The following is a 25,362-nucleotide window of genomic DNA, read 5'->3' on the forward strand; positions in this document are numbered from 1 at the left end:
AGATTGTACATTTTTATGTCGCACATAGTACAGATATAGTTTTAGGTATGTTGTAATTTGACAACAACAGACAAAAGTTGTAAATGTATTAAAATGACAAAATGTGTTTATTCACAATGATTACAAATGTAAATGCTCTGTAAGATACACTGAGCACTTGTGTATCAGGTTAGGATATTAGAACAGGAAACAGAGCTAACGCTTTTCACTAAATACTTGTAAAGTATTTAGTTTGAGCAGCTGATGTCGTCCTGCAGCAGCAGCACTGGGAACAGGAAGGGCATCAGGATGTTCAGGAACATCTTCCTCACTGCTGTTCCTGTCATCAGTGCCTTCCCTGCTGCTGCTGCTGCTGCTGCTGCTGCTTCATCACCTGATGTAGGAGGAGAAAAAAAGCACTTTATAAAGGTGCAGACAATTTATCTACAAAATATCTACAACTTTTATGACTAAGTATCATATTTTGCTCCTTTCCTGAGGTTTTATAATACATTGTACATCAGATACCTCTATTTACCATCACTTATTTGCAAATTATATTATAATTGCACATTATTTTCGGACGTGGAACTCTCGTTTGTGGTCCAGTAGGTCCACCTTGTGGTCGCTTTGCAAACAACACCAACGGTTTCATTTTGTTCTGTGTAAAAAAAGGGAGAACTTTTTTTTTTATATCCTTGTATGTTTTTGTTACAATGATTATAGAATTTCACTAGAATGGCATGTTCTAAAACACGTTTTAGCTGTAATACATATAAATGCTACTAAAATGTGGTCACTGTGGCCACCAGATGGAGCTACTGCAGTTTTCCTTTATGGCCTGATGTTGCAGATTTACAACATACTGAAATCTTCAAATAACAAAAAAAATCCATCCCACGAAGTTCATTCTAATCGATAATCTAAAAATGGAAACAAGGAGCTGCTACATCATTTTATTTTAGCACAACTCAATTTACATTTGAAGATTTCATCAAAGTTGCTGCCTCAGTTTGCAGAAATGCTATTTCCGCTAAGTAGCTACCTTGACCCGGTTGTGCTTCCTTCTCTGACCAGTCCTACGAGAAACGAGTGCTTGCAAAACGTTCCTAGGTACGGCCTGGATGTGCAAACAGGCATCAAGGGAAAACGTGCGTTATTTTAGAAGAGGTATGTTGCCGATTTACGCCAATAGGCGTTAAGGGGTTAAAGCCACAGTTTGTATGTTTGAAGTGAAATAAGCTTCAGTTCGTTGTATCTGAACTGAGACAAACTGATCTGACACTGAGGGAGAATAAACGACACAAAGGCCGATCATCACTGAGGCTGCATTCATCACATCCTTTATTCACCTTTTCTCTTTAACAGTTTATAAATAAATAAAGTCACTGCTCTGTTTGTCGGCTTCACGTCCGGCGCCTCCAGCCCTGGTCCAACGAGAAGAAACAATCGGCATAACTCGGGTTTTGGTGTTTCCACGTGCGCTTGATTTCAATCTCCAGATCTCGACACTTTGTCATTTTCTCCGCCTCTTTCTTTAAGATGTTGGGATGGTCATGTCCCACCGTGAGCACAGTCACCATTGTCCACCACCTTTTCAGTTTTGTGTTCGTCTCACTTGTCCCTGTGCCCACTCTTTGACATATATGGACAATGGACACAATGGAGTTTGTGTCTGTCCAGATATTCTCTTGTAGCCAGATACTGTATGACTGATGGTCTTCTGCCTCTCCACACATGTGCTGCTGACCTGCCCATCACGTTCTCCTGGTGGTATCTTGTATTTAGAGCTTGGTCCTGTGCAGCTATGATTAGGCTCTCAGTTTCCTGCTCTCCACAGCGTACGTGAGTTCTTTATCCACATGACTCTTCAGCTTGTTGCAGGGGCTTGTTCTTCTCCAGCTGCCATTACATTGCCTTTGAGCAGAGCCTTAGTTTTCTCAGCACTGTTATTTGATGTTGTGGGCACATTGTACTTGATTTTGATTTCATGCCCTCTTTGAACTTGCGCTGTACTTGCACCTTGTCGAAGTCTACAGCGTTAAAAAGGAAAAACACGCGCATCCGATCTAAACAGTGTGCAGGACCAAAGTCCACTATGAAGCTGAAAAAGAAAAAGTCCGCACAACTTCCACCATATGTAGCGTTTCGGGCCTTCCTCAGACATGAAGGACTAGGACACATGCACACAGAACTTATAGGGCGCGTTTGATTAGAGAGTTCACGTGAGCAATCACATGACGAGTCGCATGTCTGAACAAAAAGAAACAAATATATAATAAAGGTGCAATATTTACAGTATTTACACATGATTTACAATATATACAAAGGAGATCGTGAAAGATTGGGGTGCGTACCGATGTTCCCCGGGTCCGATGTTCCCCCACTTGTATTGACGGGGGAACATCGGACCCGGGGAACATCGGTACCTCGCATATTAAAAAGTCCCGATGTTCCCCCGTCAATACAAGTGCCAACGCTGCATGCGATCAGGGTAGACTTACGCACAGGCATAATGCAGCCTCTTCATTCATCAGGCAAAACTAAAACAATCATCAGCAAATATAAGTAGGCGACTCATGTTCTCTGGAGCCGGTCACAGCGGAGGGTGCAAGCAGGGATGACATGTCGAGGCACAAGGAACTGGTACACGATGCAACATCTGCACAGAGACAGCCAGATGTGCGCGTCCTGCAGACAAAGGTACAGACCGCGCAGATGTCTCTGTCCTGGAGGCAGTGAACACTGAATGATCAGGACCGTGGGGTGGGCTTGGACAAAATTGGGTGTTCACAGGTCCACCCGCGGTGCCGCGTAATTGTGCCATAAGCCCCGATCACTTTTCCTTTGCTGCGCTTCCTCAGCGTTCTCATTTAATATAGGCTATGGATCGTTTTCATGTCAAAAAACAGCGGCGCAAATACAGTTCAACGTCATTCAGTCTCAGTGGCCTCAGTGGTGCCTCTCGGAGCGTCTGATGGCCAAAGCACAGTGCGTAATGCGCGCATGACAGGCGGCGGCACTGGGAGAGGAGTGAGGACGCAATGCGTTGCCCCATTCGTAAAAAGATCCTAATTTAATGTGTATAAGGCTGGAGTGCAGCCATCAGAAAAGACTTGCTGAGAGTTAGGAGCGGCTATGGCACGAGCCGCTGCACTTGGCTCTCCGCACGATGGACTACGCTGGGGCTCACGGACAATCACAAGAAAAAAACATGGATTTACGCACGATCGAGCTACAACAACGAACCAATCAAGCAGGTGTCGAGGATAGACGGGGGAGATCTGTTTACAAAAAAGAAAAGCGGCTGTGGGTGAGTTTGGTGATGCTAAACTGCGACACTAACTACCTAATCACTAGGCTAGTTATGAGCGAAACCAGGCCACTTGTTGCTCCATTATCCGCGCGTACAGGGCCGCTCTGGGCCAAGCGGTGAAGAGAGAGGCGGGGGGCGTGTTCACTGCTTGCATCGGGGAACATCGCACCTCGATGTTCCCCCGAGGTGCGGGGGAACATCGGACCCGGGGAACATCGGGCCGACCCCAAAGTTTGTGTGCAACATTTGCTTTAGTTACATCGATCTTAGGGTACCCGTAATCTTTGAGTAGCCAGTGTTTTTTCTTTGTGTGCAAAGGGTGTCCTAGGTTAGTTCTAAGTGGGTGTAAGAGATGTTAGACGACCAACATAGTACGATATAGAGTAAGAAATGGACGTAGACATAAAATAAACAGCAACACTGCAGCGATGGTGAACCACACTAGAGAAACCACAGCACTGGAGCACCGACATTTAGATTATAGAAAGGTCTGAAATCAAAGTCTTCATTGAGACCCCGAGGGCTCAATGTGTCCAAGGTGTGAATCCAAAAAGCTTCCCTTCTTAACAGAAGGGTATTGATGTCCCGCCCCTTCTCGGTGGACTCACTTGTATCTCAGGGCACTGACATTTCATAGTCTGAATCTGTGCTGCAGATCCGCCGGATTCGATTGAACTGGGAGATGGGAAGGCTCTTTTTCAAGTGTACTGGATGATATGAGTGTCCATGTAAAATAGAATTTCTATCAGTTCTAAATCCAAGCAAATGACGTGACCGCACGTTTCCAGCAAAGATAATACAAGGACGAATGGATCCCCACGGCACGGAACAAGTTCAACTCTGTGTCACAGCACGAGTGTCTTCAACACACCAGAGAAAACGACTGCGTTGTTCAATATTCACCCTCAGCAAACAGTTTGAACACACTATAAAGAAGCACTGGCACATCATACAATCTGATCCAAACTTGAAGGAGCTCTCGGAACCGCCCCGGCTTGTCCTGAAGAGACCGTCCGACGTGAATAACATGCTTGTAAGAGCAGATCAACCGCCATCTGTTCAACCGCACTTTCTACAACAAATACCACAAGGAAACTATCGATGTGGTCACTGCACTCAGTGCAATTTCACGCAAAAAAGTCATCACTTCAATCATCCAAGAACCGGCAAAGCCTTCAAAGTCAGAGGTGTGATCTCATGTAACACGAACAATGTCATATATGCTCAAATGTCCCTGCGGACTCGCATATACTGGAAAAACAACCAGACCTCTAAAAACTAGAATTTCAGAACACAGATCCAACGTTCGCAACCATGATGTCAAAAGTCCAGTGGCTCCACTTCACAAATGACAAACACAATGTCAGTGCCCTGAGATACATGGGGATTGAGAAAGTGAGTCCACGAGAAGGGGCGGGACATCAATACCCTTCTGTTAAGAAGGGAAGCTTTTTGGATTCACACCTTGGACACATTGAGCCTCGTGGCCTCACTGAAGACTTTGATTTCAGACCTTTCTATAATGTAAATGTCGGTGCTCCAGTGCTGTGGTTTCTCTAGTGTGGTTCACCATCGCTGCAGTGTTGCTCTTTATTTTATGTCTACTTCCATTTCTTACGCTAAATCATACTATGTTGGTCGTCTAACATCTCTTACACCCACTTAGAACTAACCTAGGACACCCTTTGCACACAAATAAAAAACACTGGCTACTCAAAGATTACGGGTACCCTAAGATCGATGAAACTAAAGCAAATGTTGCCCACAATCTTTCACAATCTGCTTTGTATATATTGTAAAACATGTGTAAATACTGTAAATATTGCACCTTGGCCTCAGATTTGGAGGAGCTGATCCTCATCCTGGCAGCTACACACCCAGGGCAGCTGAAGGTCCCACAGCACATCGTCCGCAAACAGCTGAGATGAGGGACGCCCCCCTATCGGCCGGATCCTCCTCTCCAGCACCCTGGAGTAGACCTTACCGGGGAGGCTAAGGAGGGTGATTCCGACCCTCTGATCCCCTTCTTAAAGAGAGGGACCACCACCCCGGTTCTGCCAGTCCAGGGGTTTTCATTATTAGTCTTATTAATTGTTATTAATGATAATAATTGTTATTTATTATTATTTAAGCGCTACTTGGGTTTGGAGTTTAGACAAACCTGATCCTGTCGAGTAAACCTCAGTCTGCCCCGGGGCAGATGAGCTACAGCCACAGCTGCCCCGGGGCAGATGAGCTACAGCCACAGCTGCCCCGGGGCAGACTGAAAGCTAGACTGATAAATAATGATCATCTGTGGTTGTGATGAAGGTGACGCCGTGCGGTCAGGGACTTTCTTAAGTCACTGGTTCGAATCCCACAGGCTCACACTGTCGTTGTGTCTTTGGGCAAGACACTTGACCTCGGCCTCCAGTGCCTGACACTGATGAGGGTGACGGGTCCTTCATCAGTGTTTACAGCAGAACCAGGAAGCCTAGGGTTAACGGGCGAACCACTGAGCCACAAACACATACAGTACTGCAGTACTACAAATACTTCTGCAGTACTACAAATACTACTGCAGTACTACAAATACTACTGCAGTACTACAAATACTACTGCAGTACTACAAATACAACAGCAGAACTACAAATACTACTGCAGTATGACAAATACTACTGCAGTACTACAACTACTACTGCAGAACTACAAATACTACTGCAGAACTACAGCTACAACAGCAGCACTGCCTCACTGTCTGCCCTGTGGATGAACTCTCCCTCTCCCTTTGATCTGCTGCTGCCACACTCTCTCCTCTCTCTCTTTCTGTCTCTCGTTTATTGTGGGTAAAATATTCCGTTTGTGAATCGTTTCTCACTTCGTTCAGATCAGACGCTGAGAGTTCAGCCCACGGTCACACGGCAGGAGGCGGGGTCATCGCACGGCCACCGAGGGGAGGGGGGGGGGAGAGAGAGAGGAGAGACACATGGTACATGGTATTATGTGCATGGAACTGACTGACTGTTCTGAGGTGTTCAGACCCTGCAGGTGTTCACACTCCTCAGACCCTGCAGGTGTTCACACTCCTCAGTCCCTGCGGGTGTTCACACTCCTCAGACCCTGCAGGTGTTCACACTCCTCAGACCCTGCAGGTGTTCAGACTCCTCAGACCATGCAGGTGTTCACACTCCTCAGACCATGCAGGTGTTCAGACTCCTCAGACCATGCAGGTGTTCACGCTCCTCAGACCCTGCAGGTGTTCACGCTCCTCAGACCCTGCAGGTGTTCACACTCCTCAGACCCTGCAGGTGTTCAGACTCCTCAGACCATGCAGGTGTTCAGACTCCTCAGACCATGCAGGTGTTCACACTCCTCAGACCCTGCAGGTGTTCAGACTCCTCAGACCATGCAGGTGTTCACGCTCCTCAGACCCTGCAGGTGTTCACGCTCCTCAGACCCTGCAGGTGTTCACACTCCTCAGACCCTGCAGGTGTTCAGACTCCTCAGACCATGCAGGTGTTCAGACTCCTCAGACCCTGCAGGTGATCAGACTCCTCAGACCCTGCAGATGTTCACACTCCTCAGACCCTGCAGGCGTTCACACTCCTCAGACCCTGCAGGTGCTCAGACTCCTCAGTCCCTGCAGATGTTCACACTCCTCAGACCCTGCAGGTGTTCAGACTCCTCAGACCATGCAGCTGTTCAGACTCCTCAGACCGTGCAGGCGTTCACACTCCTCAGACCCTGCAGGCGTTCACACTCCTCAGACCCTGCAGGTGATCAGACTCCTCAGTCCCTGCAGATGTTCACACTCCTCAGACCCTGCAGGTGTTCAGGATGGAGTGTGTTTTGGCTGAACTCTGAGTGAACTCCAGAAACTGCAGTCGCTTCACTAAACTCCAGACGTTTCCCGCGGCAACGGATTAAAGGAGGAGCGAGGGGGGGGGGATCAGTGTGATGAGCACAGAGAGGGAGGGGGGGGAGTCAGTGTGACGAGCACAGAGAGGGAGGGGGGGGAGTCAGTGTGACGAGCACAGAGAGGGAGGGGGGGGAGTCAGTGTGACGAGCACAGAGAGGGAGGGGGGGGAGTCAGTGTGACGAGCACAGAGAGGGAGGGGGGGGAGTCAGTGTGACGAGCACAGAGAGGGAGGGGGGGGAGTCAGTGTGACGAGCACAGAGGGGGGGGGGGAATGACGAGCACAGAGGGAGGGGGGGGAGTCAGTGTGACGAGCACAGAGGGAGGGGGGGAATGACGAGCACAGAGGGAGGGGGGGGGAGTCAGTGTGACGAGCACATATATACACATGTAGATGAAGAAGCCGTAGACCTGTAACAATAACAATCTATAGTTAGTTTGGTATTAGCCCCGCCCCCTCTGCAGTTGCTCATGTAAACTCTCGGCCCCGCCCCCTCTGCAGTTGCTCATGTAAACACGGACACGGCACTCCAGACCACAGTGTGACATCACTCTCACGCCCAAAGAAAAACACAAACATCTTTGATTTTGGGTAAAAAAAAGCGTTTTATTCCAGAGTTTATTGAGACATGCAGCGACACGGTCCCCACGGTCACAGAGTGCACCGACTTCCCTCCCAAATCTAAAACACTGGACGAGTGAGCCCGGTCCAGTCCCGGTCCAGTCCAGGTCCAGTCCCGGTCCAGTCCCGGTCCAGTCCCGGTCCAGTCCCGGTCCTTTTCCCAGTTTGTGAAATTCAGCCACAGTTTGAACATTTACAACAAAACACAAACACACTATTATATTTGAGATACAGGTTCAGCCGTCGCTTCTTTGGCCACGTTTCGTTTTCCTTTCAGTCAAAACGTTTCCAGGTCTGTCACGTGAGGCCTGTTTAGATTTGGGTAAAGCTGATCAGTCCCGGCTCGTTCCCGGAGGAGCTTCAGTCGTTGAACAGACTCGTTTGCTGCTGGACGAAGGAGAGTTTCAGCCAAACTGAGAGTCAGGTTTGAAATCAGGAGAACCAGATGTTACGTCCAGTTAAACCAACTAGAACATCTGCCAACATCTGCCAACTGAAGTGGTCGCCAGAATTAAAAAAAGTAAAATTGAAAAAAATGGGGGGGAAAAAAATCAGAATTTGGGGAAAAAAATCTGTTAAAAATTGGAAAAAGAAAAACGTGTTTTTCTGTTTCTCGAACGATACAAATGTGAAAGAAAAGAAACGGAAGGAAAAGGAATAAATGAACTTTAATCTGTCTTAACCTCTTATCTCCCACCTGAACATTTGCTCCAGTTTGGCTTTACCCAAATCTAAAAGCTTCAAAAAATAAGCGCCAAAATAGAGCTGAAAACGAGGATGAAAAAGCTACAAAAATGCCATAAAACACTTTCAAGAAGCGAAAAAAATGGTCTAAAAAGCAGAAAAAAACTGGTAAAAAAAAACAAAAAGGAAAAATGTGAAAAAAGCCACTAAAACCCAACAAAAAAGCTGCAAAAATGTGAAATAAACAGAGCAAGTGACACTATGAAAACGACGCAGTCTAGAAGCTTTGGGATTTGGGTAAAGCTGAACGTGTTGAGGTGGGGGTTCAGAGGTTAAAGGAACAGGCCAGTGTTTCACAGACTGAGACATTAGACGAGTTCATGTGTACCTGCCTGATCTCCACGCGTGTCCTCAGTCACGTTAGCACAGACGGCGTTAGCATTTAGGACAGACGGCGTTAGCATTTAGCCCAGGGGTCGGCAACGTCAGGCCCAGGGGCCAAATCCGGCCCTCCAGCACAGAACCTCTGGCCCTCAGGATGATTTTGAGAAACATTATGACACAAATCAGAGAGTACTTTAACATTATTAGGGCTAAATGGGAGAAATACTGTTAATGCACCCAATCAGGTCATATCATGCACAACTGTAGAAAGTGCACTGGAAAAATAATAATCCTTTTAAGGAAGAAATGACAGAAACCTACTTGAATAAAGAGATTGAATCTAAAGTCTGAGTAGATTTGGTTTGGTCTTAGATCAGATAAAACATCTTATCACCAATGGAACAAGTCATTATTCTCTTAACAGATTATATTGTACAATTTCAAGTGAAAAACAAATCTTTTTAAAAGTAAAAGTTCAAAGTGGGTTTTGTGCTTGTTCCATTGGCATCAGCATGTGCATCTTTATCTTAGATTAGTCCAAACAGACTCAAATTCAACATAAAGAACCTTTATTCAAGCATATATTTAAGATGGTCATTTTTCCAGTGTTTTGCTTTACTTTGTCCTAACCCTGGCGGCTCCGGCCCTCGCCTGCTTCAGCCTCTCCTCTGTAGCTCCAGCCCAGGTGAGACAGAAGCGTTTCCACTGTTTAAACATGAAAGTGTTCGCGATAAGGTATAATTGCACAAATTTAAACGTGGACTTTCTAAGCGGATTAAAGGGAAACTATATTGTGATGTAAAGATGTGAGAAATACTGACTTTAAAAGGAACCAAATGAGGTCAGATATTATGCAAAGCACTGGCATTTGTGAGCTTTACTTTGGGTGAAAACTGTCGGCTCTTCACTCAACACTTCACGTCACCATATTTAAATAGTGGAAACGCTTCTGTCTTCACCTGGGTTGGAGCTACAGAGGAGGAGAGGCTAAATGCTAACGCCATCTGTGCTAGCGTGACTGAGGACACGCGTGGAGACCAGACAGGAACACATGAACTCGTCTAAGCTCAGAACATATCTTAGTATGTGAAACACTGGCCTGTTCCTCTAAGGTTCAATATGACAAACATCGGTATCGGCAAAAGTATCGGTCAGGTATCGGAATAAAAGACAGGTGAACAGTTCCCGGCTCGGCTACTTCCTGCTACACGTCCTTCCTCTTGTCTGCTTTCCCGGCGGGTTTGGTCTCGTTTCCCGTTTCTCGCTCCGACGGTCCAGAGTCCACGGCTTTGGGAGCGGCCGAGCCAGACTGTGACCCGGACCCGGACTGGGACCCGGACCCGGACTGTGACCCGGACCCGGACTGTGACCCGGACCCGGAAGCTTCCGCCGGCGTCTGCTCTGAGGGGGGAGGAGCTTCGTGAGCTGCGATCTGCGCCGAGAGTCTGCGATTGTCCTGGTCCTTTTTCTTTTTGGACAAACCCGGAGACGAGGCCGGTCTGGGGCTGGACTGTGGACCGGGGCTGGGGGCGGGGCTGGGCTCAGGTCCAGGTCCAGGTCCAGGTCCAGGTCCAGGTCCGGCGGTGTCTGAGAAGGCGGGGCTTTGGTTCAGGACAGAAGCTGATTTGAGCGAATGAAGACGAGCGGCGCCGCAGTCTGGAGCCGCGGGACGAGTGGGAACTGCAGGAGGAGACGTGGTACCTGCAGTCATGGAAGTAGAAGTACGAGTATTGGTGGTAGTTACTGCAGTAGTAGAAGTGGTAGTAGTTGCAGTGGTGGAAGTAGAAGTGAGAGTACTAGTGGTTACTGCAGTGGTAGAAGTATTAGTGGCGGTTATAGGAGTCTTGGGAGGCAGTGGTCTGATGAACCCGCCGGTGGGTCCAGACTCGTCCTGTGTGGTTCTGTGGTGGGTTTGCGGCGGCCGTGGTTTGGTGAAAGTCTCTTTGGTCCCGGTCGTCTCTTTGGTCGCCGTGGCGGTGTTTCCGTGTTTGCTTTGGCAGAAGCGCCTCACGGAGCTGAAGGCGCTGCCGGGTTTGGAGAAGACGCCGTGGCTGAAGGTGGCGAGCTGCGGGGACAGGCAGAGGGACGGGGACAGGCAGAGGGACGGGGACAGGCAGAGGGACGGGGACAGGCAGAGGGACGGGGACAGGCACAGGGAGGGCAGGGCTCCCCCGGTCTGGAGCGTCTCCTCGGGGACGTCCTCGTCTTCGTCCTCGGAGGAGTCCACCTCGCGGATGGCGTCCTGCTTCTGCAGAGACTCGCGGCGCTCGGCTCGGTCCTGCCGGATCGTGGACAGTTTGTCCTTGAGTTTGGACTGAGACACACGTCCCGCCTCGGCCGCCGCGTCCTGAGAGACAGAGGACTCTGTTTAAACATAAATCCTCAACAATAATCCGCCTCTGGTTTGTTTCTGACCTGGAGGCTGTGGCCGACGTCCAGGCTGTGCTTCCTTCCTGCTGCTGCAGTTCCACCTCCGGAGCTGCTGGGGGCGCTCACACACAGCTTCTCTGCAGACTGCACTCTCTTCAGCAGAGGTGAGCGAGGCTCGCCGCTCTTCGGCCGAGAAACCTGCCGCGGCAACGGCGGCGACGAGTGCAGCTTCACCGGGAACTGGAGACAAAGGAGATTTAACCCGACAGGTAAATCAATCATGACATTATACAGTATATATCATTATCATCATCATTATATATATCATTATTATTGTATATATAGACCCTGGTTCGAATCCCCGTTGGGGAAATGGGCGGGGCCAGTGTGGGTCCTTAGGCAAGACCCTTCACGCTACTGCCGACCTCATACAATGATGAGAGACAATGAAATGAATGACATGCGGCTCAGACGTCGCCCGGCCAAACAAGGTCTGCGTCAGGTGCTGGGGAACCAGAGCACCTCGATGTAAAATGGGCTACTGGAACAAGGCGGAAATGGGCGAGATGCGAGAACAGGGCTCTGATGGAGCTACTACTCCAGAGACCCGAGCCAGAGGGGCTCCATGCAGAGGATGTGGGAGAAATGGTTACTTCGAAACCCACAGTCCAAACTCACGGCGAAACAACTAGTAGCTCAGTGTTCCAACATCCACAAACGGCAACTGCATCACAACTTGAGCTGGACGAGGTACAACACCAATGCTCCGGCAACGGGGAGCCAGGACACCAGGTCAGAGGGGAGTTAACACCAGCCCCCACAATGGAGATTGGGTACGAAGTCCCAATAAGCGCCATCACGCTGAACGAGGCAGCGACTGACCTGAAAAATAAGATCATGGCAAAAATGTCCAGCAGGCAACCCCGAAGCCAATTACAGAGGCTAAGAGAAGTACTGTCAGAAAGTCTCCTAGAAGATGTGAATGCAGCTCTGAGAGCAATTCCTACATCAACAATCACTGAAACCAATGAGCTGATATACTCCACAGCAGCAGTGATCCTAGAGACGCTTGGCTATCGGAAGAGCAACCATGAGATGAAATACCCACCATGGAAAAGAAGGCTGGAGGAAAACATCAAGGCAGCACGGAGGGAAGTGAGTCAATTGACAGAGGCCTTGAAAGGTGCAATGAAAAAGCAAATACCCAAAAGGTACAGCCAGATGCCCATACCTGAAGCATTGGAAACTGCCAAACAAAGGCTCCAAGCCTTGGCCAGTCGCCTAAAGAGGTACACGAGAGACAACGAAGCCAGACGAGTAAATCGTCTGTTCGCAACTCAACCAGCGAAAGTGTACGCTCAGTGGCAGGGTAACAATAACAGAGCAGACCCACCAAGAGAGGACCACAGAGAGGACCACAGAGAGGACCACAGAGAGGACCACAGAGAGGACCACAGAGACATGATACACGCCTACTGGCTTAAGAAACTCACGGCTCCATGAGCGCTTGGCAGCACAAATGAACCAGCTGCTGAGGGATGGGAATCACCCTGAATGGTTAACCGAAGGGCGCACAATCCTGATCCTGAAGGATCCCTCAAAGGGCACAGTCCCATCCAACTATCGGCCAATAACCTGCCTCTCCACAACGTGGAAGCTCATGTCCGGCACCATAGCGGCTCAGATAAGTAAGCACATGGATCAATACATGAGCACAGCTCAGAAGGGAATCGGTAAAGATACCAGAGGTGCCAAACACCAGCTCCTGGTAGACAGAACAGTCGCTCGAGACTGCAGAACCCGACACACTAACCTGAGCACTGCCTGGATTGATTACAAGAAAGCCTACGACTCAATGCCACATACTTGGATCATTGAATGCCTGGAGCTCTACAACATCAACAGGACTCTAAGAGCCTTCATTGCAAACTCGATGAGGTTGTGGAAAACCACCCTTGAAGCCAATGGCAAGTCACTTGCACAAGTCTCCATCAAATGTGGCATATTCCAAGGAGACGCCCTGTCCCCACTGCTGTTCTGCATAGGTCTGAACCCCCTCAGCCAAACAATCAACATGACTGGCTATGGATACCGACTCAGGAACGGGGCCACCATCAGTCACCTCCTCTACATGGATGACATCAAGCTGTAGCTAAGAATGAGCGAGACATCGACTCACTGATCCACCCGGATATACAGTGCAGACATTGGGATGTCATTCGGACTAGAGAAGTGTAGTCGGATGGTGACTAAGAGAGGGAAGGTCGTCCACACAGAAGGTCTCACTCCCAGAAGGAACAATAGCAGACATTGAGGACAGTTACAAGTACCTCGGAATCCCACAAGCAAATGGCAACCTCGAAGAGGTGACAAGGAAAGCGGCTACGGCCAAATACCTCCAACGAGTAAGGCAGGTCCTAAGAAGCAGCTCAATGGCAAGAACAAGTCCCTACGCCCTGCCAGTAATCAGATACTGCAGGAATAATAAGCTGCCAAAGGATGAGATACAGACCACAGATGTTAAGACGTGAAAGCTCCTAACCATGCACGGAGGGTTCACCCCAAATCCAGCACCCTGAGACTGTACGCTCGCCGTAAGGAAGGAGGGTCCACCCCAAATCCAGCACCCTGAGACTGTACGCTCGCCGTAAGGAAGGAGGCCGAGGACTAGTGAGTGTAAGAGCCACTATCCAGGATGAAACATCCAAGATCCATAAGTACATCAAGGACAAGGCTCCGACAGATGACGTGCTCAGTGAATGTCTCAGACAATGGGGAACAGAAGATGAGGTGCTGGAGGTCCCGTCATGGGAGGACAAGCCCCTACACGGCATGTACCACCGAAACATAACTGAAGTGGCCCCTACACGGCAGGTACCACCCAAACATAACTGAAGTGGCCCCTACACGGCAGGTACCACCCAAACATAACTGAAGTGGCGGATATTCAGAAATCCTACCAATGGCTGGACAGAGCAGGACTAAAGGACAGCACAGAGGCTCATCATGGCTGCACAGGAGCCTCGAGCACCAGAGCAATAGAGGCCCAGATCTACCACACCAGACAAGAGCCCAGGTGTAAGAACATAACTGCAGGTGTAAGAACATAACTGCAGGTGTAAGAACATAACTGCAGGTGTAAGAACATAACTGCAGGTGTAAGAACATAACTGCAGGTGTGAGAACATAACTGCAGGTGTAAGAACATAACTGCAGGTGTAAGAACATAACTGCAGGTGTAAGAACATAACTGCAGGTGTAAGAACATAACTGCAGGTGTAAGAACATAACTGCAGGTGTAAGAACATAACTGCAGGTGTAAGAACATAACTGCAGGTGTAAGAACATAACTGCAGGTGTAAGAACATAACTGCAGGTGTAAGATGCTGCAGGGAAAGCTTACATGGAGCCATAACCAAGTGGCCGGTATAGTGTACAGGAACATCTGTGCAGAGTCTGGGCTGGAAACCCCAAGGTCAAAGTGGGAAACACCTCCAAAGGTGGTGGAGAACGACCGAGCCAAGATCCTGTGGGACGTCCAGATCCAGACGGACAGAAGGTGATGAACCAACCGGACATTGTGGTGGTGACAAAGAGCAGAGGAGCCGCTGTGGTCGACATAGCAACACCAAGACTTCAACATCAGGAAAAAGGAACATGAGAAACTAGAGAAACACCAGGGGCTCAGAGAAGAGCTGGAGTTTATTTATGTATAGTTATTTACAACGTCTTCACCAGGAGACAAAGGTTTCATCAACAAACTACGGCAATCTATAAACATAAACATACTGCTACGTACGGTATAAGGCACTGTTTAAGGTATGGCTCTGGCTTGAGGTACGGTTTAAGGTATGGTATAAGGTATGGTTTAAGCCACTGTTTAAGGTATGGTTCTGGTTTGAGGCACTGTTTAAGGTATGGCTCTGGTTTTAGGTGCTGTTTAAGGTATGGTTCTGGTTTGAGGCACTGTTTAAGGTATGGCTCTGGTTTTAGGTGCTGTTTAAGGTATGGCTCTGGTTTTAGGTGCTGTTTAAGGTATGGTTTGAGGCACTGTTTAAGGTATGGTTCTGGTTTGAGGTGCTGTTTAAGGTATGGTTTAAGGTACTGTTTAAGGTATGGTTCTGGTTTGAGGTGCTGTTTAAGGTATGGTTCTGGTTTGAGGTGCTGTTTAAGGTATGGTATAAAGCACTGTTTAAGGTATGGTTCTGGTTTAAGGCACTGTTTAAGGTATGGTATAAAGCACTGTTTAAGGTATGGTTCTGGTTTGAGGGACTGTTTAAGGTATGGTTCTGGTTTGAGGTACTGTTTAAGGTATGGTTCTGGTTTGAGGGACTGTTTAAGGTATGGTTCTGGTTTGAGGTACTGTTTAAGGTTTGGTTCTGGTTTGAGGGACTGTTTAAGGTATGGTTCTGGTTTGAGGGACTGTTTAAGGTTTGGTTCTGGTTTGAGGCACTGTTTAAGGTATGGTTCTGGTTTGAGGGACTGTTTAAGGTATGGTTCTGGTTTGAGGTACTGTTTAAGGTATGGTTCTGGTTTGAGGCACTGTTTAAGGTATGGTTCTGGTTTGAGGTACTGTTTAAGGTATGGTTCTGGCTTGAGGCACTGTTTAAGGTGTGGTTCTGGTTTAAGGTACTGTTTAAGGTATGGTTCTGGTTTGAGGCACTGTTTAAGGTGTGGTTCTGGTTTAAGGTACTGTTTAAGGTATGGTTTAAGGTATGGTTCTGGTTTGAGGTGCTGTGCGGCTGCTCTCACCGGGGCGATGGCGGACAGTGGTGATGGCGAGCGCTGAGGCGACGCCGGCGGAGGGGGCGGGGACGGCGTGCGAGCCAGCGGCGACAGAGGGATGTTTCCCGCCGACTTCCTCCTCGGTGAACGATACTGACGCTGAAGCTTATGCCCCAAACCCACCAGGCTCGAGGGCCGAATGTGGCCCCCGGCAGGAGAGTTGGGGACCGAGGACGACGGGCTGCTCTGAGGGGAGCCCCCTGTGGACGGGAGGGCACATGTTTGTTATGACCTTCACCCTCCTGATCCTCAGCTTCCTGGAGGCGGGACATACCTGAGTGGGCCTGTGTGGGCGGGGACAGGTGTGTGGGCGGGGACAGGTGTGTGGGGGAGGCGGGGCCGCTCTCTCCTGACGACAGCGAGCGGCTCAGAGACGTCAGGCTGCGGCTCGTGTGCAGCAGCGACGCCTGCTTCGTGATGCGGCGGAACAACGACGACTTCCGCTTACTGCAGACACACACAGACACATGTTGAGGCGTGTTCAGGTGTGTTCAGGTGTGTTCAGGCGTGTCGAGGCGCTCGTACCTGTCCGCTCCCTCCTTGCTGCTCCTCTTCTTGCTCCGTCGGGCCATCTTGGTTTTGTGGCTGGTCTTTCGCGCTGGTCCGACTCGGATGGACGTGTTCTCGAAGGGCGTGGCGGCGATGGAGACTCTGGCTCCGCTCTGAGACACGGTAAATATCACATATATATATATGTATATATCACATATATCACATGTATACATCACACATATACATCGTATCATGAGGATCTTCAGGGATGGGAGTGAGGCGTCTGTACCTTGAGGATCAGCTGCACCACCTCGGTGTGCACCAGGCCGTGCACCGCCTCGCCGTTCACGTGTGTGATGAGGTCACCCTCCCTCAGGCCGGCGCTGTGGGCGGGGCCTCCCTCCTCCACGTGCTGCGGGTCAGAGACACAGTCAGACATGTTCAGGCACACGTCTGAAGTTAGAATGTGTTGAATGGTGTCAGCAGCCCTCATCCCTCTGACCACCCGGACTCTGCTCCTCATTCACCTCTGTGACTCGGACCACGTGACCCAGACCACGTGACCCAGACCATGTGACCCGGACCGTGTGACCCGGACCGTGTGACCCGGACCGTGTGACTCACCCAGACCACGTGGTGCACGGAGAACACGTCGCTGTCTCCCATGTAGACCCGTATGGCCCTCAGGGTGAAGCCGTACTTCTTGCCCGAGCGGTGGATGGTCAGGGCCGTTACCGCCGGCGACAGGTCCCGGCTCGGGGAGGAGTCTCGAGACGACGGATTGGACGAGAGCGAGTGAGGAGACATGGGGCTGGCCAATGGGGACGCTCCGTGAGGATCTGCAGGAAAAAGTACACACTAATTACTGCAGTAAAAGTAGGACTCTGTGCTCACCTGTGGGATCATGAGGGTGTGGAGGTGAGTGTTGTCGGGGGGTGTTACGGCCCTAGGCCACCAGCTCCTCCATTTTGGCCATACCCCTTTTGTGGTGTCATCATGTGCTTGTTTGTATTTAAATGTGACTGTGGAAGTCCTCGACAGCCATTGGTGGACTGTCTCTGAGCCTGGTTCCTGAGTGGATAATGGTCCTACTGCTTCCTTGGCCTGTGATTGGTGCGCCGCCCCAGAGTCAGGCCAACCCTGGGCTCCCACCTGAACGGCCACACCCTTAAAGGACCTGCCAACCTGCCATTCAGGGCTGCTGGGATCTGATGTGAACAGCAGCCACTTTGCTCTGTCTTTGAATGTGTTGTAAAGACACTCGTAGTCCTTGTGACTTAGTTAAGAGACTGGTTTTGCTTTTTGTACTTTGTTTGGTTATTAGTTTGAACTTTGTTTTGGAACCCCTTTTGAAACCTTTGTTCAATTCACCTTTGCATTCCTTTTTAAAATAAATTATAACTTTAGTTTTACCATTTCACATCTTGGTTTTGTTACTTCCCCTTCCTCTTAGCTGAGCTGGGTCGTAACAAATGGGGGCTCGTCCGGGATAATTATACCCTATCCCAACTAAAGTTGTAATATCATTGTAATTGGATTGTGGTAGGTGAGTTTTGATTGGATATTTTTTCTAAAATGGCGTCTGTGATCTCAGGCCAGGTGGTGGAAGGTGGTAGTCCCTTGGCCTTGTCTGTGGCTGAGGTTGAAGGGCCTAGTGTGCATGAGCGTGTGCTTGTGAATGCTGTGGGGGAAGATGGGCGACCTAACCCTTCGAACACTCTTCCTCATCACCAGCCCTCAGGTTCTCCGTGGGACGGGGCTCGGCTCAAAATGCGCCTGGCCCGTCTCAAAATGGAGGCTGACGAACGGGAGAGAGTGCGCATGGTTCAGCTTGAGCTGGAAATGAGAAGGCTTGAGATTGAGGCTAAGACGGCCATAAAGCTCAGGAAGCTTGAGCTGGAGTCTCAGACCCCCTTGTTAAAAGGCCCTTGCTCCGGTTTTGGGTCTGACCTGCCTTCCACCTCCCAGTCTGCAGAACCTTTTGACGTGAGTAACTGCATTTCTCTTCTTCCCGCCTGTCAAGAAACTGAGATTAACTCATATTTTACTGTTTTTGAACGCATCGCAGTGGCTTTAAAATGGCCCTGTGATGTTTGGTCCATTTTGTTACAGACCAAACTTGTTGGCAAAGCTCAGGCCATTGTTGCCGCTTTACCACTTGACCAAAGCTTGTGCTACGACACTGTGAAAGCTGCTGTTTTGAATGGCTACCAATTGGTTCCTGAAGCCTACAGGCAAAAATTCAGACAACACTCAAAAGTTCTGAGCCATAGTTACACCCAGTTTGCTCAAGAGAAGGTGAATGTGTTTGATAAATGGTGCACTTCTGCTAAGGCTACTGATTTTAAGGTGCTCTGAGAGCGGATTTTGTTGGAGGACTTCAAACAATGTTTGCCTGATTGTGTTTCAGTATATCTAAATGAGAAAAAGGTCCAAACCCTTTTTGATGCTGCCATGTTGGCTGATGCGTTTGTGTTAGCTCATCAACATGACTGTTTTGACATTCCGCCTGAAAGCTGCTTAAAATCTGTTCCTTCTGTGTCTTTGAAGCCCAACAGACCAAGAAACCAAAGAAAATGTTTCTACTGCCATAAGTCTGGACACCTCATTGACAACTGTCCTTCCCTGAAGCAAAAAGCAGAACGCTCTGCATCCCAAACCAATGGTGCTGGCATGATTCAGTCCGAGCCAAAGTCCTTAGCCACTGGCACCATCCAAAAGTCTGACTCCAATTTTGAGTCCCCTTTGTCTGATAACTTGGTACCCCCTTTTGGCAAAGCATCTGATCAGCACTCTGTCAATGTAATTCCTGACTGTCTTTCTTTTCCGCCTTTTTCAGATACCCAGTGTGTGATATCCTGCTCTGCTGGTGAAAGGTCCCAAGCCCGCCCTGTATCCAGCAGGATGTCTAGTCCGAGATCCAAAAGCAGTCTGTGTATGGAATCTTACCAGCACAGCCCCAAACCTGTGCCCTGCATTGTCATATTGCCTCATAACAAGAGCTGTAGTCAGCTCAGAGGACTCAGAGGTTTCCAATGTGGCTCAAAATTTCAGGTTGGTAGAATTGTAGCGCCTGGTTAGTTTAGCTGTGCTCTGATCTTAGTCTCCTGTCCAGTCTAGTTAGTTTCGATTAACACCATTTAGCTCAGTCCTTTTCTGCTCGTGTTCCTTTTGTTTCTGCCCTTTGTGTGTTTTGCAGAAGTGCTGATGGTGCTTAATAATTTTGCCTTAGTCTGGGTTTACAGTTGTAAGTGCGATGACTTGTTTGGATGTAAGTATGGCTATGTTTATTCTTGCATCATTTTTTTTTACAAACATGGCCCTAGGCCACCAGCTCCTCCATTTTGGCCATACCCCTTTTGTGGTGTCATCATGTGTGCTGAACCCTTGCTTGTTTGTATTTAAATGTGACTGTGGAAGTCCTCGACAGCCATTGGTGGACTGTCTCTGAGCCTGGTTCCTGAGTGGATAATGGTCCTAGTGCTCCCCTGGCCTGTGATTGGTGCGCCGCCCCAGAGTCAGGCCAACCCTGGGCTCCCACCTGAACGGCCACACCCTTAAAGGACCTGCCAACCTGCCATTCAGGGCTGCTGGGATCTGATGTGAACAGCAGCCACTTTGCTCTGTCTTTGAATGTGTGCTCGTAGTCCTTGTGACTTAGTTAAGAGACTGGTTTTGCTTTTTGTACTTTGTTTGGTTATTAGTTTGAACTTTGTTTTGGAACCCTTTTTGAAACCTTTGTTCAATTCACCTTTGCATTCCTTTTTAAATAAATTATAACTTTAGTTTTACCATTTCACATCTTGGTTTTGTTACTTCCCCTTCCTCTTAGCTGAGCTGGGTTGTAACAGGGGGATTCTGTGCTCACCTGTGGGGATCATGAGGGTGTGAGTGTTGTCGGGGGGATTCCGTGCTCACCTGTGGGGATCATGAGGGTGTGAGTGTTGTCGGGGGGATTCTGTGCTCACCTGTGGGGATCATGAGGGACAGAGTATTTGCTGAAGCCGACTTTATGACTTTGCTGAAGGATCGTGGCGACGTCTGGGTCTGGGCTTTATCCGAGTCTCCCGACATCAGTCTGTGCCGTGCCCGCCGTGCTGCCAGGTCGGAGGTGGCCCGCGGGCAGGGGGCGTGGTCAGTGGGCTTAGGGGTGGTCTTTGGGTCAGATGCGGGTTTGGGGGCGGGTTTGGTGGTGAGCTCAGTCTGAGGTTTCTGTCCGACGCCCACTGCAGCCTCGTCACTCAAGGGTGTGGAGCTCGGGTCTGGGGAGGGGGCGGGGTCAGAGCCTCTGGGGGCGGGGTCAGAGGCTCTGGGGGCGGGGTCAGAGGCACTGAGGGCGGGGTCAGAGGCTCTGGGGGCGGGGTCAGAGGCTCTGGGGGCGGGGTCAGAGGCTCTGAGGGCGGGGTCAGAGGCTCTGGGGGCGGGGTCAGAGGTTGCAGACGGTTTAGGAGCAGAGCTGTGGTCAGTGAACGGAGACGAGGCTGTTTTCGAGTCGGTCGCTGTGAAAAACAAACAAATCAAACACATTTATCTCAGTCCTTCAAACCCCTGGTGTTCCTTTAGAAAACCCACCACAGAGGTACTCACGAGTGCTGCTGCAGCGAGGAGCGACTGGAGACTCGTCCAGGCTCAGCTGCCTCTGCACCGGCGCCCCCTCCTCAGACCTCTGGCTCTTCAGGAAGCCCCTCCCTCCGTCCTCCTCAGGGCGGTCGGGGTGGTCTTCGGGGTGGTCCTGCAGGTGGAGGCGGGGCATGTCGATGATGGCGGAGGTGCAGCGGCGCCGCACGGTCAGCGGGGGAGACGAGTCGCTCTCCGTGTGGGAGGAGTCAGAGACGGAGAGACGCTTCCTCAGGCTGAGGACAGAGACATGGAGGTCATCTCTGTGGGGATGGTTAGTGTGTGGTCCTCTCCCTGTGGTTAAGGTTAGTGTGTGGTCCTCTCCCTGTGGTTAAGGTTAGTGTGTGGTCCTCTCTGTGTGGTTAGGGTTAGTGTGTGGTCCTCTCCCTGTGGTTAGGGTTAGTGTGTGGTCCTCTCTGTGTGGTTATGGTTAGTGTGTGGTCCTCTCCCTGTGGTTATGGTTAGTGTGTGGTCCTCTCCCTGTGGTTAGGGTTAGTGTGTGGTCCTCTCTGTGTGGTTAAGGTTAGTGTGTGGTCCTCTCCCTGTGGTTAAGGTTAGTGTGTGGTCCTCTCTGTGTGGTTATGGTTAGTGTGTGGTCCTCTCCCTGTGGGTAGGGTTAGTGTGTGGTCCTCTCCCTGTGGTTATGGTTAGTGTGTGGTCCTCTCCCTGTGGGTAGGGTTAGTGTGTGGTCCTCTCCCTGTGGTTATGGTTAGTGTGTGGTCCTCTCCCTGTGGGTAGGGTTAGTGTGTGGTCCTCTCCCTGTGGTTATGGTTAGTGTGTGGTCCTCTCCCTGTGGGTAGGGTTAGTGTGTGGTCCTCTCTGTGTGGTCCTCTCCCTGTGGTTATGGTTAGTGTGTGGTCCTCTCCCTGTGGTTATGGTTAGTGTGTGGTCCTCTCTGTGTGGTTATGGTTAGTGTGTGGTCCTCTCCCTGTGGTTATGGTTAGTGTGTGGTCCTCTCTCTGTGGTTATGGTTAGAGTGTGGTCCTCTCTGTGGTTAGGGTTAGTGTGTGGTCCTCTCCCTGTGGTTAAGGTTAGTGTGTGGTCCTCTCCCTGTGGTTAGGGTTAGTGTGTGGTCCTCTCCCTGTGGTTAAGGTTAGTGTGTGGTCCTCTCCCTGTGGTTAAGGTTAGTGTGTGGTCCTCTCCCTGTGGTTAAGGTTAGTGTGTGGTCCTCTCCCTGTGGTTAGGGTTAGTGTGTGGTCCTCTCTGTGTGGTTATGGTTAGTGTGTGGTCCTCTCCCTGTGGGGATGGTTAGTGTGTGGTCCTCTCCCTGTGGTTATGGTTAGTGTGTGGTCCTCTCCCTGTGGTTAGGGTTAGTGTGTGGTCCTCTCCCTGTGGTTAGGGTTAGTGTGTGGTCCTCTCCCTATGGTTATGGTTAGTGTGTGGTCCTCTCCCTGTGGTTAGGGTTAGTGTGTGGTCCTCTCCCTGTGGTTAGGGTTAGTGTGTGGTCCTCTCCCTGTGGTTATGGTGAGTGTGTGGTCCTCTCCCTGTGGTTAAGGTTAGTGTGTGGTCCTCTCCCTGTGGTTATGGTTAGTGTGTGGTCCTCTCTGTGTGGTTATGGTTAGTGTGTGGTCCTCTCCCTGTGGTTAAGGTTAGTGTGTGGTCCTCTCCCTGTGGTTATGGTTAGTGTGTGGTCCTCTCCCTGTGGTTAGGGTTAGTGTGTGGTCCTCTCTGTGTGGTTATGGTTAGTGTGTGGTCCTCTCTGTGTGGTTAGGGTTAGTGTGTGGTCCTCTCTCTGTGGTTATGGTTAGTGTGTGGTCCTCTCCCTGTGGTTAGGGTTAGTGTGTGGTCCTCTCTGTGTGGTTAGGGTTAGTGTGTGGTCCTCTCTGTGTGGTTAGGGTTAGTGTGTGGTCCTCTCTCTGTGGTTAAGGTTAGTGTGTGGTCCTCTCTGTGTGGTTATGGTTAGTGTGTGGTCCTCTCCCTGTGGTTAGGGTTAGTGTGTGGTCCTCTCTGTGTGGTTATGGTTAGTGTGTGGTCCTCTCCCTGTGGTTATGGTTAGTGTGTGGTCCTCTCTGTGTGGTTATGGTTAGTGTGTGGTCCTCTCTGTGTGGTTATGGTTAGTGTGTGGTCCTCTCCCTGTGGTTATGGTTAGTGTGTGGTCCTCTCTGTGTGGTTATGGTTAGTGTGTGGTCCTCTCTGTGTGGTTAAGGTTAGTGTGTGGTCCTCTCTGTGTGGTTATGGTTAGTGTGTGGTCCTCTCTGTGTGGTTATGGTTAGTGTGTGGTCCTCTCCCTGTGGTTAGGGTTAGTGTGTGGTCCTCTCTGTGTGGTTATGGTTAGTGTGTGGTCCTCTCCCTGTGGATATGGTTAGTGTGTGGTCCTCTCCCTGTGGTTATGGTTAGTGTGTGGTCCTCTCTGTGTGGTTATGGTTAGTGTGTGGTCCTCTCTGTGTGGTTATGGTTAGTGTGTGGTCCTCTCTGTGTGGTTATGGTTAGTGTGTGGTCCTCTCTGTGTGGTTATGGTTAGTGTGTGGTCCTCTCTGTGTGGTTATGGTTAGTGTGTGGTCCTCTCTGTGTGGTTATGGTTAGTGTGTGGTCCTCTCTGTGTGGTTATGGTTAGTGTGTGGTCCTCTCCCTGTGGTTATGGTTAGTGTGTGGTCCTCTCTGTGTGGTTATGGTTAGTGTGTGGTCCTCTCTGTGTGGTTATGGTTAGTGTGTGGTCCTCTCCCTGTGGTTATGGTTAGTGTGTGGTCCTCTCTGTGTGGTTATGGTTAGTGTGTGGTCCTCTCTGTGTGGTTAAGGTTAGTGTGTGGTCCTCTCTGTGTGGTTATGGTTAGTGTGTGGTCCTCTCTGTGTGGTTATGGTTAGTGTGTGGTCCTCTCCCTGTGGTTAGGGTTAGTGTGTGGTCCTCTCTGTGTGGTTATGGTTAGTGTGTGGTCCTCTCCCTGTGGATATGGTTAGTGTGTGGTCCTCTCCCTGTGGTTATGGTTAGTGTGTGGTCCTCTCTGTGTGGTTATGGTTAGTGTGTGGTCCTCTCCCTGTGGTTAGGGTTAGTGTGTGGTCCTCTCCCTGTGGTTATGGTTAGTGTGTGGTCCTCTCTGTGTGGTTATGGTTAGTGTGTGGTCCTCTCTCTGTGGTTAAGGTTAGTGTGTGGTCCTCTCTGTGTGGTTATGGTTAGTGTGTGGTCCTCTCTGTGTGGTTATGGTTAGTGTGTGGTCCTCTCCCTGTGGTTAGGGTTAGTGTGTGGTCCTCTCTGTGTGGTTATGGTTAGTGTGTGGTCCTCTCCCTGTGGATATGGTTAGTGTGTGGTCCTCTCTGTGTGGTTAGGGTTAGTGTGTGGTCCTCTCTCTGTGGTTAGGGTTAGTGTGTGGTCCTCTCCCTGTGGTTAGGGTTAGTGTGTGGTCCTCTCCCTGTGGTTATGGTTAGTGTGTGGTCCTCTCCCTGTGGTTATGGTTAGTGTGTGGTCCTCTCTGTGTGGTTATGGTTAGTGTGTGGTCCTCTCTCTGTGGTTAGGGTTAGTGTGTGGTCCTCTCCCTGTGGTTATGGTTAGTGTGTGGTCCTCTCCGTGTGGTTATGGTTAGTGTGTGGTCCTCTCTCTGTGGTTAGGGTTAGTGTGTGGTCCTCTCCCTGTGGTTAGGGTTAGTGTGTGGTCCTCTCTCTGTGGTTAGGGTTAGTGTGTGGTCCTCTCCCTGTGGTTATGGTTAGTGTGTGGTCCTCTCCCTGTGGTTATGGTTAGTGTGTGGTCCTCTCCCTGTGGTTATGGTTAGTGTGTGGTCCTCTCCCTGTGGTTAGGGTTAGTGTGTGGTCCTCTCCCTGTGGTTAGGGTTAGTGTGTGGTCCTCTCCCTGTGGTTAGAGTTAGTGTGTGGTCCTCTCTGTGTGGTTAGGGTTAGTGTGTGGTCCTCTCTGTGTGGTTATGGTTAGTGTGTGGTCCTCTCCCTGTGGTTAGAGTTAGTGTGTGGTCCTCTCCCTGTGGTTAGAGTTAGTGTGTGGTCCTCTCTGTGTGGTTATGGTTAGTGTGTGGTCCTCTCCCTGTGGTTAGAGTTAGTGTGTGGTCCTCTCCCTGTGGTTAGGGTGAGTGTGTGGTCCTCTCCCTGTGGTTATGGTTAGTGTGTGGTCCTCTCTGTGTGGTTATGGTTAGTGTGTGGTCCTCTCTGTGTGGTTATGGTTAGTGTGTGGTCCTCTCCCTGTGGTTATGGTTAGTGTGTGGTCCTCTCCCTGTGGTTAGGGTTAGTGTGTGGTCCTCTCCCTGTGGTTAGGGTTAGTGTGTGGTCCTCTCTGTGTGG

At 49.9% G+C, this 25,362-nt stretch overlaps 1 protein-coding gene across 1 annotated transcript in view; it reads right to left on the reverse strand.

Annotated features, from left to right (window-relative positions):
• Positions 1-10,084: 10,084 nt before the first annotated feature.
• Positions 10,085-25,362, reverse strand: part of mast2 (microtubule associated serine/threonine kinase 2) — a gene marked incomplete at its 3' end in the record, with an annotated part of 78,805 nt that continues 63,527 nt past the window's right edge. The window contains exons 22-31 of the mRNA XM_079559066.1: positions 21,115-21,380; positions 20,496-21,026; positions 17,152-17,366; positions 16,817-16,939; positions 16,561-16,697; positions 16,310-16,482; positions 16,003-16,235; positions 11,296-11,490; positions 10,582-11,227; positions 10,085-10,281 (exon numbers count right to left, since the gene is read on the reverse strand). Of these exons, the coding sequence (XP_079415192.1) occupies positions 10,085-10,281; positions 10,582-11,227; positions 11,296-11,490; positions 16,003-16,235; positions 16,310-16,482; positions 16,561-16,697; positions 16,817-16,939; positions 17,152-17,366; positions 20,496-21,026; positions 21,115-21,380 (2,716 nt within the window). The remainder of the gene's footprint in view (positions 10,282-10,581; positions 11,228-11,295; positions 11,491-16,002; positions 16,236-16,309; positions 16,483-16,560; positions 16,698-16,816; positions 16,940-17,151; positions 17,367-20,495; positions 21,027-21,114; positions 21,381-25,362) is intronic.

This window comes from Gobius niger (assembly GCF_951799975.1).
Source record: "Gobius niger genome assembly, chromosome: 6".
Taxonomy (NCBI): Eukaryota; Metazoa; Chordata; class Actinopteri; order Gobiiformes; family Gobiidae; genus Gobius; species Gobius niger.